The sequence below is a fragment of the Protopterus annectens genome, chromosome 13.part0, assembly GCF_019279795.1.
Source record: "Protopterus annectens isolate FY-2018-M chromosome 13.part0, PAN1.0, whole genome shotgun sequence".
In the NCBI taxonomy this organism is placed as follows: Eukaryota; Metazoa; Chordata; order Ceratodontiformes; family Protopteridae; genus Protopterus; species Protopterus annectens.
This window is the reverse complement of record NC_056747.1, coordinates 168,960,236-168,975,165: the sequence shown is the minus strand read 5'-3', so window position 1 is coordinate 168,975,165 and position 14,930 is coordinate 168,960,236. Positions and strand designations below refer to the sequence as shown.

The following is a 14,930-nucleotide window of genomic DNA, read 5'->3' as shown; positions in this document are numbered from 1 at the left end:
CATGTTTGGTGCCCTGGACCTCTTGTTATAGACAATACCACAGTTGTGGTACATCAACAATCAAGGGGTTTCATAGGTAGGTACTAGGCTATCGGCCCAAGAGCCTACCTAAGCCTAGCCAGCAAGGTACTATAGCTTACGCCACCCAAGAAAGTTATTTTCCTGTGCCACTGTCCAGCAGAGAGACAGAAGTGATTCCCGGGGTGTATTTCCTATTTCCCTGACTCCAGTACAGAATCTAGAATATTGGTTATATCTTGAAACCCCACACCATGCAACCTCATTTTAAAAATGACTTCTTCCTTAATGTTGTTGAGAAATGCATCAGGATAATGCCTATTCTGGAACATGTTGATAACATTATCTACGTCCCTTAAAAAAGACGTGGCATCTGAAACCATTCTGGCTACCCTAACCAGCTGGCTTTTACCACAGCTTTTTTCTGGTGGTGGGGGTGCCAACTTTGATAGTGTAAATATGTATTAACAAACATTTTCTTTCTAAAAAATATTGGATTGAAAACAACTCGACTCTGTATTCGATTAATTTTATATCCAAAAAAGATATTTTATCTAATCATATGGTATGTGTAAATTTTAATATTTGGGGAGTATTTATCATGAACTCAGAAAGATTCTCACTCATCCTTGTCCATAAAATAAGTATGTCATCCAGGTATCGAGTGTAATATGTCCAACAAGATGAAAAATTACTATTAAAAATGTCTATAACCTCCCAATGGGCCATGACTAAGTTGGCAAAGCTGGGGGCACAAGCTGCCCCCATTGCGACCCCTGTGCATTGTTTAAAAAATTGCCCATCAAAATAGAGGAAGTTGTTAGAAACTACCAAATGCAGCAAGAGAATAATAAGACTTACTCTTTCACTTAAAAGAATATTCGGCTTATATAAGCAGTCTTCCACCCAGGTTAAACCCAACGTATGTGGTATAACGGAGTATAAATTTACATCATCTATGGTCAAAAAAATACAACTCTGGTTATACTCAAGATGGTTAATTCTAGAAAGAAACTGCCGTGAATCTTTACATATTTGGGGGTAATGGTTCAGCACGAACCTTTAACAAATGATCAACAAACTTAGCAACGTAGTGGATTTTAGATCTGTTAGCATCCACTATAGGTCTAAAAGGAGGGTTAACCCAAATCTTTATGAATTTTAGGAATCCCGAAAAAATGGCTATTACTGGGTACTTGTTTGTCAAAAGATCAAATTCCTTTCTGCTAAGTTGACCATGATCCATCTTTTCTTTGCCAGGTTAATATAATTATGTTCCATGCATCCATATTTAGCAGCTTATACATAAATGGTCATAATAATTCGCTTATATTCTCCAGGCATACTATAGTACATAAATTGGCAATGTACAATGTACAATATTTCATGTACTAAAGAATCGGTTCAATTGTTACTGTTATGTAAGGAAAATATTACCACTGAGTGCATTATCATCTAATTTTATTCTTTTTAAGAACATCTGTACATAGTTTCAAATAGGTATATTTTCTGTATGTTTTATTGTCATTACTTTATATAAGTTTAAAATTTGTCAACTCTCTTTAAAAGGTACTTCACTCACTGTATTTTTTGTAAGGTAAATGCACATCTTATAGCAGTTATGTTCAAGGTTAAAGAAGTCTGAGGCAGATATATTTACAAGTCATATTTTGAACTCAATTTACTGCTGTGTTGAGTTATTGTTGGCATTTTTTAGGGAGTTACTCAGATAAGCATAGTTATATTTATCATGCTGGAAATTATTACAATTACTTTCATTGATTTTACTGTTTGTCTAATACATACACTTCTCTGCATGGAGTACTGGTTCAAAGAACCAGAGAGAAAATACAGTTGTGTAAGTTGAACTTATCATAACAGTAGATGTTCAAATGATCACTGCTGTAGTAGCATTAGCTGTATGGGTTATACCCTGCTAAGGCTAGCAGGCCAGCTTCCAAAGCTTCAGGGCACCTTCGACATTCTCCAACCATCAAGAAGATGAAGATGAGAGGACTAAAAGACAAGTTTGGGTGCAAAGTCTTTCAGTTTTTCTGCCAGAAAAAAGGGAGGATGAACCCTGAATGGACCATGCTACGAGCAACAGAATATAAATGTCCACACCCTAGCACAAAAAACACACCAAAAAAAAAACAGAGGGGATGGAGGGAAGGGAGTGGCTCCAGCCATGACTGTTTGAACATCTACTGTTACGGTAAGTTCAACATATGCAAGTGTACTATGTTTGTCATATTCATCCCTGCTGCAGACGCCATGGCTATCTGGGTAGATTACCCAAGCTAACTACATTTGGAAGGTGGAAGGAGAAGAGTCCAGGAACCCCTGGAGAATGGTCCTAGCAAACTTAATCTGGACCTAGAGAGGGAAGGAAGCTTAGTGTTTTATAAAAGTGTGTACAGAGAACCAAGTACCGACCTTCTAGAATAGTTCTCGAATCCAACCCTTTCCAAAAAGCCACAGATGAAGCCAAGGTTCTGGTAGAGAGGGACTTGACCCTTCCTGGAATAGATTTCTTAAGGCGAGTATAATAGCTTGGACAACCATTTGGAAATGGCCTGTTTTGACACAGGCTGTCCCTTCTTACCTTCATAAGAAATAACCAGTTGATTTGAAGATCTGAGAGATTTAGTTCTGTCACAATAGTACCCAAGTTGTCTGTGGATGTCCAAGGTATTGAGCATCCTTTTCTCCATCATTTTTAGATTCAGTAAAGAAAGCTGGGAGATGGAGAGTTTGACATAAAGTAAACTTTGATACTTTACTCATAAAAGGATTAGTTCCCAAAGAAACTGCATCCCAATGGAAAATGAGGTAGGGTTGCCTCACTGTAAGAGCTTGTAGCTGAGATACTCCTCTTGCAGAGGTCAGGGCAATCAGTAAAATGGTTTTCATTTTTAGAACCTTAAGCCAGCCAGATAAGCTAGTTCAAATGGAGCAAGTCTTAGCTTCTCTAACTCAAAATAAAGATCCAAAGGAGGGGGCCACCAGTTTACTTGATGGCCTCTTATGCAAAATCCCTTTTAAGAACATATTGACGTGAGACTACATTGAAAGAGGAGGATCTGTGGACAGATGTATTGAAATGGCCAGTAAGTAAACATTGATAGAGGACTAAGAAAGGCCATAGGATAATAACTCACACAAATATTGTAGTACCAGAGAACAGCAAACCTTGAGTGGATGCTGGTTATGTTGTTGACACCAACTAGAAAACGTTCCTTTTGCTAACGTATTATTATTTTGTAGCAGCAGGCTTTTTTACCTCCATTAGTACCTGCTGCATGTCCTTCATAAACAGGTGCCTAAAGTGAATTAAGACCTTATCCAGTCAGTCAGTCAGTTGAAAATTATTGAAGCTGGAGTGTATCAAACACCACTGTTCTTGTTTGAGTAGATCCAGTCTGTTAGGAGGCTTGTGGTATTTGCCCGTGGCCATTTCTGAAAGAAGGTAGCACTACAGTTGCCTAGGCCAGAAGGGAGTCACCAGAGTGACCTTGGGCGATTCCTTCTAAATCTTCAGTAGTAGCCTAGATTTCAATAGAAATTGTGGAAACGCGTACAGAAATATTTCTGTCCAAAGAAAATACTTCTGTCTTCCAGGTCTTCTTGAATAGAGACCTGGTGCAGAATCTTGCTAGTTGACTGTTCAAATAGGAAGCAAAAAGGTTGACTTGAGGAACTCCCCATAGATGGATCAAATGTTGGAAGACCCCCCCCGATCTAATTTCCATTCATGAGAGTCTGCCCTGGTCCTCCTCAGCCTGTTTGTCATGCAGCTTTGCTCTGGATGAATGTAGGATGCCTGTAGAGTGACATTGTGCTATGAAACTATATCCCAAGCTAACATGGCTAGTCTACAGAAGGGGTGTAACCTGGTTCCACCTTGCTTTGTTGGTGTACCCACATGACTGTGGTATTGTCTGAAATCACCTTGAAGCAGTCCCAGGGCCAAAGACGACAATGTAGAGAGTTGAGTGCCTTGGTCAGAGAAGTAATCTCCTAAATATGTGTGTGCTTGCAGTTGTTCTTGGGGTCGCACACACCCCTGCACTTTTATCCCTCCTGAAACTGCCTTGGAGCAGGGAGGAAGAAGGGGACACTTGGATTTAAAGATATCTGCCATTTCCATCAAGAGATTTCTGTTCTGACAAACCCCGGCACTGGAATTTGAAAAGATAAAGGGTGTTCATGCTGGGATTAGAGAGATTCCAGGTACCAGGGGTAGCAGAAGAATCGTAGATGCCATGAGACTCAACATCCTGAGGTTTTTCCTTGCAGTGATTGAAGTCCGAGTAGAAAACCTTAGAAACAGATTTAAATAAGCATCTATTTTCTTCATGTGGAAGAAAAGCTATTTGAACTGAGTTGTCTTGTTGACATCCCAGGAGCACAGTCCTGTGTGACAAAGTAAAAAAAATCATCCGACTATAGAGAGATTTTCTGATACTGCAAAGAAGAGCAGGTTGCCTAAATTTGGAAAAATGTGGATACCCTGTATCCTTCAATGAAGTATAACTGGAGCTAGGCACTTTGTGAACACTCTTAGTGTACTGGATAGTTCAAAGGTCAAGGTAGAGAATAGATAACCTTAAGAAGCATTTGAAGCTGGGATGAACAGGGATGTGATGCTAAATATCTTTTAAGTCTAGTGTTGCCAGGAAACTTTAAAGAAGAAAAAAGGTAACAGGTTGTGAAGTGACATCATTTTGAATTAGGGCGCTATCACAAACAGGTTTAGGAAAGAAACATCCAGAACTGATCTCCAGGCATTTTCATTTCCTTTGGGACTAGGAGCATCCTTGAATAAAAACCCTTCCCCACTTGGAAAGGAGGAACTTTCTCTCTCCTTGAGAAAGCATATGATGAACAACAGGTGGAAACGAGAGTCTGATCTGGAGAACGAGGAATGACCCCCTGGAAAGGAGGCATTTCCTCTCACTGCCATCAGTAACCTTAATGAATGATATTCAGAACCCCATTTGTCTCGAGCAATCTGTTGCCAAAGAGAAAAATGGAGATTAACACTTTCTGCTGGAAAAAGGGGGCCAGGGTGGGAGTGGGGGTCACAGGGTCTCCTGAATAGTCATTTTCGTATATTGACTGGACTGTCCTTGGTTTTGAGAGGTTAGAGGCTTCTTTTTGGAGCTCCCTTGACATGCTTTCTTAAATGTCTGTTTAACCTAAATTCGGTTTAGTCTGTTTTCTGCCTAAAATGGAAGAGGAGAGAGAAGATCCCTTAGACAGTTTGGAAAAGGAGGGCTGAAAAATCTTAGAGGTTCCCTGGATCAGCTTGCCCCTTTCATCATACTTTTTTGATGAGCTCTGCAGCAGAGGGGCTAAAGACTAAATCTCTAAGGTAGAATATAAAATGTCACTTTTATCATCATCCCAAAGGTTCTGAGAACACAGGCGCACACCTCCTTAAAATAGTACCAGTAGCCAAAGTTCAGAATTACACACTTTCTTCTTGTACCTAGCAATAGTTTTCCCATCCTTATCAGAAAGAGTAGGACTGGAATTAACTAAGTGCTTAGCAGCAGTGGGCTCCACTAAGGTTGTAGCTGCTGGGTCAGGTTTGGGATTAATGTGCACAAATTTAAAAGACTGAGGAATTTTATACATCCTGTCTGCAATTTTAGGGACAGCTGACTGGCAGAAAATTTTCAGGCAGTAACACACACACACACACACACACACACACACACACACACACACACACACACACACAGCAGGAGGAATGAGTGTAGGTTCTGGAAAAGGTTTCTGTAACATTTTCTGAGGAACTGAGAAACCTCTGTGCTCTCATTCTGAAAGGTCGTGCACATACAACAGTAGTCTCTTAGAAAAGGAAACCCCCAGGGGGATAATCAGAAACTGTGCTCTTCCCTGAGTCTGAATCAGAAATCTGAGGGGAAAAAAGACTCCATCACTGTATTTTCCTGTTTCGATTCAGAATTTTGAATCTCTTCAGGAAAAAAAAAAGAATTCCTCTTTCTTGTACCAGAAACTACTTTACAAGAAGGCTGAATTAAACCCTGAGACAGACTCAGTAAACTACTCGTGTCTAAAGAAATTTGTGGAGGAGGAGATGCATGCTTGGATTTCCATTTTCTTTTTGACAGGAAATATGGCACCAGTCATGTTACTAGGATGGGCATAGCATTCTGGCACAACAGGGAAGTCTTCCCTGTTCCTTCTCCCAGAACTGACAAGAGTGTCTCTCTTTTGCCATTGAGGGGACTCAGACAGCTGCAGAGGACATGGCTAACGCCTGGTCCATAGTGGATGTAAGTACTACACCAGAGGGGTCCAGATTATAAGATAAGTGGTCTAAGGTACAATAAATGGCCACAGCAGAGTCCATCCACCTGTGGCTGAGGCAAATTGCTAGCCTTTTGTGGTGGCAAAGGCTGTTTGCTAGGCTTTTCTTTTTGTAGCTGGAAGAAGGAATAACCCATGGTCAAGCCACAAATGGTACCTCTTTCCCGGGGAAGACCAGCAACAAATGGTTACCAGTCCCCAAAAGTTACTTGTAAAACACTTTCAAACACTGTCAGTCCCACTAAGGAAAAATAAACACAATTTCTCCACAGAAAAGGGTTTTCAGTTAGGTAACATTACTTTTAAACTGACAGAAAAAAATGAGTGCTTTGTTTAAAAATGTTACAGTCTGAGATAGTCCATTAAAAAACGACATTCCTAGCTTTAAAACAACTTTCATGAAGAGGACAGTAGTAAAACATCAATAAATTTAAGAAAATGGAAATTTGTTCCCTCTCCCAAAGGGAAATTATCTGCCCAGTGAAAGCACGCCTTCCATCAATCCTCAAAAGCCTCAGAGGAGCATACTCTTTCCATGGCGCAGTAAAGCTCTGAAAGGCTTTGCACCCATAACTTGTCTTTTAGTTAACTCAAGTTTGAGCCACTTGACAGTTTGGGCATGTGGAAGGTGCCCTCAAGCTTTGTAAGCAGGCCATTGTAACCCACATAGCTAAGGCTACTGCAGCAGCGATAAATATGATGAACATTGTGAAACGAAAAATACACACGGAATCTTTGCACCTGTCTTTGTCAGTACTTTCCCAGTGCAGCAGCCATGTTCTTTCTTTGCAAGTAGGTTGTGTTTGCTGTTTTTTAAATGGTGGAAGAAGACAAGCAGGTAAGATGGGTAAACCAAAATGTCATGATTTCCTTTAACCCAGACCTTTCCTGAAAGTTTTCCAGTTTATGGTTGAATGGGCTCTTAAGTTTTATCTGCACAGTCCCATTTTTAGTGGAGTCCCAGGAAGAAGTACTCTGGACCTAAACGTACAGTGGTAGTACAATAGAGTTTACCAATCAGACAATAAATGGCAAGTCATTGTGACGAATTGAACTGATACAAAACTTGATATTCAGATTCACTGTTGCATTTAAGAGGAGTGACAGATGAAGGAACATTATACAGTTTGCAGCCTACATACATACATTATTTACAACTTTTACTGTCAAAGTAAGAAGATAACCATGCAGAGTGAGCTATCAGTCATTGTAACTGTACATAAGTACTAGAAAAGTCACGGTTTACTGGAGTATGCAAAAAAAAGGCTGTGGTAAGTGAAGCCAGATGTGATTACGTAAGTACCATCACGGTGAAGACCCACAAAGCAAGCAGCTAGTCAGAGAGAGAAAACAATGGAGAAATTTTAGGCTAATATATTAACAGATGAATACGATATATGATTAAAGGTGGCGGATATTATAGATTTATAAGGTCTTCTAGCATACAATCAGGAGGACATGGATTTGGTGGACAAGGCTGTCAGGGCAAGCCAGCCAAGCATCTGCTCATTGGCACAGATGCCTTAAAGAGGCAAATCCTTTTGAAGGCCAGAAAGCCTGTGTAGTATCGAGAGCTAGCCATTGGCACTCACTGCAGTGCGTACTACTTAGGGCCAGAAAGCATCTGTAGTATTGAGAGCTAGCCATTGGCACTCACTGCAGTGCGTACTACTTAGGGCCAGAAAGCATCTGTAGTATTGAGAGCTAGCCATTGGCACTCACTGCAGTGCATACTAGGTAGTGTCAGAAAGCATGTGTAGTATCGAGAGCTAGCTATTGGCAATTACTGCAGTGCATACTAAGTAGGGTCAGAGAGCATGTGTAGTATCAAGCACTAGCAATTGACACTCACTGCAATGCATACTGTTTAAGGCCAGAGAGCATGTGTAGTATCAAGAGCTAGGCGTTGGCACTCACTACATGCATACTGTGTAGGGCCAGAGAGTATGTGTAGTATCGAGAGCTAGCTGTTGGCACTCACTGCAATGCATACTACATAGGGCCAGACAGCATGTGTAGTATAGAGAGCTAGTCATTGGCACTCACTGCAGGGCATACTATTTAGGGCCAGAGAGCATGTGTAGTATCGAGAGCTAGTCATTGGCACTCACTGCAGTGCATACTATTTAGGGCCAGAGAGCATGTGTAGTATTTAGAGCTAGTCATTGGCACTCACTGCAGTGCATACTATTTAGGGCCAGAGAGCATGTGTAGTATTTAGAGCTAGTCATTGGCACTCACTGCAGGGCATCCTGTTTAGGGCTAGAGAGCATGTGTAGTATTGAGAGCTAGCTGTTGGCACTCACTGCAGTGCATACTATTTAGGGCCAGAGAGCATGTGTAGTATCGAGAGCTAGCCATTGGCACTCACTGCAGTGCATACTGTTTAGGGCTAGAGAGCATGTGTAGTATTTAGAGCTAGCCATTGGCACTCACTGCAGTGCATACTATTTAGGGCCAGAAAGCATGTGTAGTATCGAGAGCTAGCCATTGGCACTCACTGCAGTGCATGCTGTTTAGGGCTAGAGAACGTGTTGTATTGAGAGCTAGCCATTGGCACTCACTGCAGTGCATACTGTTTAGAGCTAGAGAGCATGTGTAATATCAAGAGCTAGCTGTTGGCACTCACTGCAGGGAATACTGTTTAGGGCTAGAAGAGCATGTGCAGTATCAAGAGCTAGCTGTTGGCATTCACTGCAGTGCATACTGTTTAGGGCTAGAGAGCATGTGTAGTATTGAGAGCTTGGCTGTTGGCACTCAGTGCAGTACATACTATATAGGGCCAGAGAGCCTGTGTAGCATTGAGAACTGGCTGTTGGCATTCACTGCAGGGCATACTACATACAGTAGGAGAAAGCACATAGTAATGTCAGTGTCCTTTAAGCTAGAAGGATACATTATTTGCACTGATCCAGGTGGAGTATACATGAGAGAAACAAACCAGACTGAAGGATGCTGACATGATAAAGCAGGGACTACATGGATGAGTTACAGGTGAAGTGCATGACAAGCTGTGCTGCTGTTTTTGGGAGCTGTGTCCTGCAGCTCTGATCTGCATAGTTATTTTCACACCCTAGAGATCTGCTCTCAGCCATGACACCTTGGCTCCACCTTTCATCTGTATCTAAAAGCAGCAGATGTGGGGTATCCCTTCATTTCATTGACTGAGTTATGAGCTATGTTGAAAGTATATTTACTCGTGGCATTTAACATTCTAGCCACCAACCAACTTTTCTCTAAATTTTGACATACATGCGAGAGTGTAATCATACATGCTCAGCAAAAAAATTAATTTTTTTATTTGCCTTTGTTTATTGTGTGAAAGACCATTAACAACAGTTGGCATTATAAACTGTGTGTGTGTGTGTGTGTGTGTGTGTGTGTGTGTGTGTGTGTGTGTGTGTGTGTGTGTATCTATATATATATATATATATATATATATGTGTGTGTGTGTGTGTGTGTGTGTGTATCTGTGTGTGTGCTTGCGAGGATGCATGCAGGGTGGGGGGGGGCAGGATTTTAGGATGAACTAGTAAACTTTTTTTGTTTGGATTAATCTCCTAAAAGTTTATAAAACAAAGTCAAACAACCCCAGAGTATAATGTTTAGCTCTTTTTTTCTTCCACCTAAAGGGTCAAACTCTAAGTTATTCTTCAAGTCTTAATGGAGCTGGAACACTAAGCAGTGATGGGCTTAATCGATTCTCTGGGAGGTCAAACTTAACAAAAACTGGAGTAGATTACCCAGAACGCCCTGAAGTAGTACGGCGTGATAGTGGCTCTTTAAGTTTGAAAAATGAAGTGCCACCCCATTTGCTGAGCACAACCAATCAGATTCAGAAGCCAGCAGCAGTTCAGCAAAAGATCCCAACAAAGCTGGCCATCGCGGGTAAAAAAGACAAGAATGTAAAAGGCAAAGCTTCACACCGCACAGAAAGTTCAGGTGAGACTCATACTTTTTTTTTCTCTTGGTCATATTCTCTTTACTCACTAATTTATAGTTTTGCAAGCTATTCATTATGAGCAAAAGCTTCAGCAGGAAAAAAAGTTACATTTATTTAGAGATATCTTTGGTCACTGTAGGCCTACATGTGTTTCCTTGCTTATGGTAAGACTCCCAGAAGATACTTTAAATTTTTTGTAGAAATTTTCTAGAGTTAGGCAAACGACAGATCCAGATGAAACAGGATTTTTAGAAGGTACTGTAGTACAATATAGAGTATCTTGACAGATTTCTCTTTTCCCCATTACAGAGGTAGTAGACAGAGCCCAGACTAGGCAGCTGACATGCTGTATGTGTACATTATTAGGACATCATACTTTGTAAGGCTCAAGTAATGTGTGGGCATATGAGTCACTAAAGCACATATTATCGGCAGAGTTGGTCAGCTGTGCTTGTGCAGGAAGATCCGCTAAAGGAGCTTATACTAATGAGTTTAATGCTGGGACCCAAAGGGCAAAATCTGCTTGAGAGCTGATGAAGCACTGAAGGGTAATAGCAGTTTAGTAACACAGGTAAGCATGGAAGTCTTCTAGTGCTGCCATGTTTAATATCCAGAAGTACAGTGTTGTGTGTATTCTCAGGGAGAACTGTAACTGACTTCATACAGAGGAACATGTCATTAAAGTTCTGGCTGAAAGGGTCCCCAGGTGACAGAATTAACGTTGGGACTTGTGATTCTAAGACAGGTTAGGGTAATAGCAGAATACTTTGCTGCATGTTGGAAACTCAGTGAGGTATTTAATATCTTTGGCAACATAAGGTGCAGTGTTGTAGTACAACAGAAGGATGTTCAGTAACCAAAGGATGAAAAAAATCAGCACTCTGCTAATGTGCCATGAGAGTTTATATAGCTCAAATGCTGTGCACCGTTTTGGAACATGCTCTGATGGAACGGGAAATTGCTTCTTCAAGAGGATCATAGTAGAGACAGAGAACTTCCCGAGGAAGAAAACTAAGAAAAAAAAGACATTATGCAATTGTACAGGGTGTTGATTTCATAAGAATCATATGCTTTGTTTCACAAAAATGTTTACTAGCAAAGATCTTTACTAAGCTACAAAAGAATTTGAAGTCTTTAGCTTTACTGTAAGTAGTTATCACTTGTATGAAATAGATGTTTTCAGCATTGTATTAATGTAGTCATATTTCAGTTTGTAAGGAAATCTAAAGGCCCAAGTTTAAAAAAATATGAAAACACTTATCTTGTTTCAGTAACTCTCCTGATTTGTTTATTCATGCAGTATTTCTGATGAAGTCTCTTTGTATACTATTTTCAGCATCTGCTATTCTAAAGCAACATATTCCCGTAAGACTTTCTGGGAAGGATGAAAGCATTCTTAAACATAGTCCTTCAGCAGCTTCTGTACCCTCAAGTAACCAAACCAGTGTTAAATTACCAGGTGAGAGGAAGTATACAAAATATGTATATATTTTACATTGAAAACCTTGGATGGCGTTTTCAAAACCTGAATAATTTAATGCGTAGAATACATGTCTGAATTTCTGAAAGGCCTTGTATATGTTGGGTTAATTTGATTTTATTTTTCCATGCGTCTTCAGTTTGTTCTAACCAGACATTGCTCAGCTGTTTTAATCTTTGTGTACTCATCTATGTTGTTTGTTGCTGTCAGGCTGAATATTGATGTTTGCTGAATTTATGCTGAATTCTGATCTGTTCATTTTCCTCTTTTTCTTAATGAGTAAGCATGAAAGGAGTCGATGTTTCTGAACATGTATTTACTGATTTTATATGCTGTGTTTGTTGTCTTTGGGCTGTGAAATTAATCAACAGTAGCAGCACTCCAGAAAGAGGGAGAAAATTGTTTTTAGTCAAGGTATCCCAGTCGCTTGTTTGCTGTAATGGTAGTCACATGAGCCACAGTGTTTGGACTTTAGTCTCCTGCTGAAATTAGGCCCACATAGCAAGTCCTTGGCACTGGTCCTGGAACGTACTGCAGCTAGGTTCTATGTAACCACTTATGACTTAGTTTTCTGGTGGTGCATTAGATGAAAGCTACACATCTGCAGCACCTTATAAAAAACTGAGGACATCTCCTATTGCCCTGGCCACATTTTATAAAGGCAATTCATCCTTTGTTTATTTGGTTAGCAAGTATTAAAGGGCAATATGGGTCAAAGGCCTGTGGAAAAATACATATATATTTATGCAGCTGGTCAAATATTTATACTTATTCCCATCTGTAAGCAAATTTACTTCTTCCTGTACTGCAGTATATCCCTAGCCTTTTCATTTAGTATACTGTCAGTACTAACCTTTGCATTGCCTTAAATTCGAGCTTTATTTTATTGTCCTTTTCTTATTTTCAAAAGTTAAAATAACATGCAATTGACTGAAATATGTCTGCGCTACTATTTCTTGCCACAGTGTTTCTAATTTAAATGAGCAGTGGTACATTTATTTCAGTTTGTTGGCAGAAAGGATCCTTGTAATATTTGGTCCACTATTTACAGTATGACAGTCCAAAGCATCAAGAATTTGGCCCTGACAGTGGTCCAGATGACCCAGACTCAGCAGTATAGAATCTTGTGGGGTGCTGGCAGAGTAGTTTCATGGAAGCACAATCTGAAGGAAGGCCTGGAGGGTCCAGTGCCCATATTTAAGGACTCGTGTTTGAGAGCCCACCAAGGAGTGTGTAGCACTTTTGGGATGGGGATTGTGTACACTTGCAGTTGACCAGCATAGCAGGCACTAAACCATTCTTTGTGACCAACAGTGGGGATGTTTGGAGCATATAGAAAATCTCCAGCTTACTGGTCTGGTGGAATTCTATACTATCCCATATTGAAGCAACCCCCCAGTCTTTGCAACATTTTAGTAAGCTCCACTTCATCATTGCCTTCTGTAAGGATTGTGCCTTCACTTGCTGTTCACGCTTGCATGCTGACAAGTGTGTGCTGTATGGGTGCAACACCTAGTACTTCCACTAGGTGTCATCCAAGTAGTGAGCCAGAGTTGCCTTTCCTGCCGACAGGGTGAGTGAACCTGAGAGCAGGCACTCTATGCCATCCCTTCCCTTCCAGCTCTTACAGACAGCCGAACTATTAGTCAAACTTGGGTTGCCTGCTTCACAGAACTTTGTCCATTTAAGCCACATAGCTGGCCTTTGTAGGAAATTCCCCAGTCTAGAGCACAGCACTCAGAAAAATGTATTGCCAGTCGTTGCTGAATGGCACTGAAATTGCCTTGTTGAGTGGTGCCTGGAAGTAAAACAAATTAAAAACCTGCTATTCCACCTACAACCTACTATAGTCCCTCCACTTCCTCACTTTAGATTATTTGTTACTGAGCCAAGTTGTATGTCCTTTGTACTGCAGGTATGGATCTAATAGTACACCCACAAGTACTTAGGATACCCCAGTGGTACATGCCTTCTTCAGAAAAGGTCATTACTTCACTAAATAAATAAATCCTCCCAGGTCCACCTGTTGCAGTTTTCCTACCTTCACTAAATGTTCTTTAGTTGTAAACAGTGCTGAGGTTGTCTGATAGTGATTTTATTTCTGTTGTGGACAGCAAAGTTGTACATGCTGCAGAGCTGTCAGTAGTGAGGCGGTAATATAAAGTACAACTCTAATACCAAAAATAAAAATCACTGTGCATCTACTGCAGGTCCTAGCATACCTCTCCATTTTGAATTGTTCCATGTTCCTCGCAGTTCACAGGTTGGTACTAGGTTATCAGCCCTAGGGCCTATACAAGCCTAGCCATAACAATTCCCAGGTTATTTCTTCCCAGAATATTTACTTCCCTGGACCCCTATCTAGCAGGGTGACTGAAGTGATATCTGGGGTGAGTTTCCTATCTCCCATCCAATCATCAAGGTTCCTTTTGAAGAGGGCCAAAGAGGCGCTCTGTTTGACATGTATGGGCAGTCTAGTCCAGAGTCTGGGGAGTCTCTGGGTCAGGAACCTATCCCTCCAGCATGTTTTGTTCATTGTGATGACAAGGTTTAGATCCCTGGAGCATGTCTCTCTGAAGGATTGGGATTTCTTTAAGTGTAGCATGTCCAACAGCTCTTGGTTTGACATGGCCTTGTATGTTAAGCAGAGATTGCGTCTGAGTAGATATGTGACAAGAGTATAGGTGGAGTTTTTTTAGCTGGCCAGCATAGGGCATCTGCTTTAGGCCTGTGATTCTTTTAGTGAGGTATTTCCAGCTGCTGCAGATGTCTTGAGAGGCAATACTAAATGGCGCGTTGCATTCTATAATGTGTCTAATGAGGGATGAGCACAGTGGGACAATGACCTCCTTTTTTCTGGATGAAAAGCCCTTAGTGATGAGGTGTGCCACATAGGATTTCCTGAGTGGTTGTGGCGATGTGGTTATCGAAGGTGAGACCACTGTCCACCTGTGTCCCTAAATCTCTTATCACACTTTCGGTGTTTAGTGTACTGCCACCTATGTGGTAATTCACAGGTGCATGTTGAAAAAGTCTATCACAGATTTGGTGTTAAAATTTTTTTGAACTCTTATCCATGGTATATAGTACTGAATCATATTGCTTCATTAGAAGAACTTATTAGCATAAAGTAATATATATTAACCA

The 14,930-nt window shown here is 40.8% G+C and overlaps 1 protein-coding gene across 1 annotated transcript in view; it reads left to right on the top strand.

Annotated features, from left to right (window-relative positions):
• Nucleotides 1-14,930, top strand: part of ARHGEF18 (Rho/Rac guanine nucleotide exchange factor 18) — a 2,448,098-nt gene that overhangs the window by 2,373,447 nt on the left and 59,721 nt on the right. The window contains exons 31-32 of the mRNA XM_044090748.1: nt 9,993-10,302; nt 11,640-11,762. Coding sequence (XP_043946683.1) covers nt 9,993-10,302; nt 11,640-11,762 — 433 coding nt within the window. The remainder of the gene's footprint in view (nt 1-9,992; nt 10,303-11,639; nt 11,763-14,930) is intronic.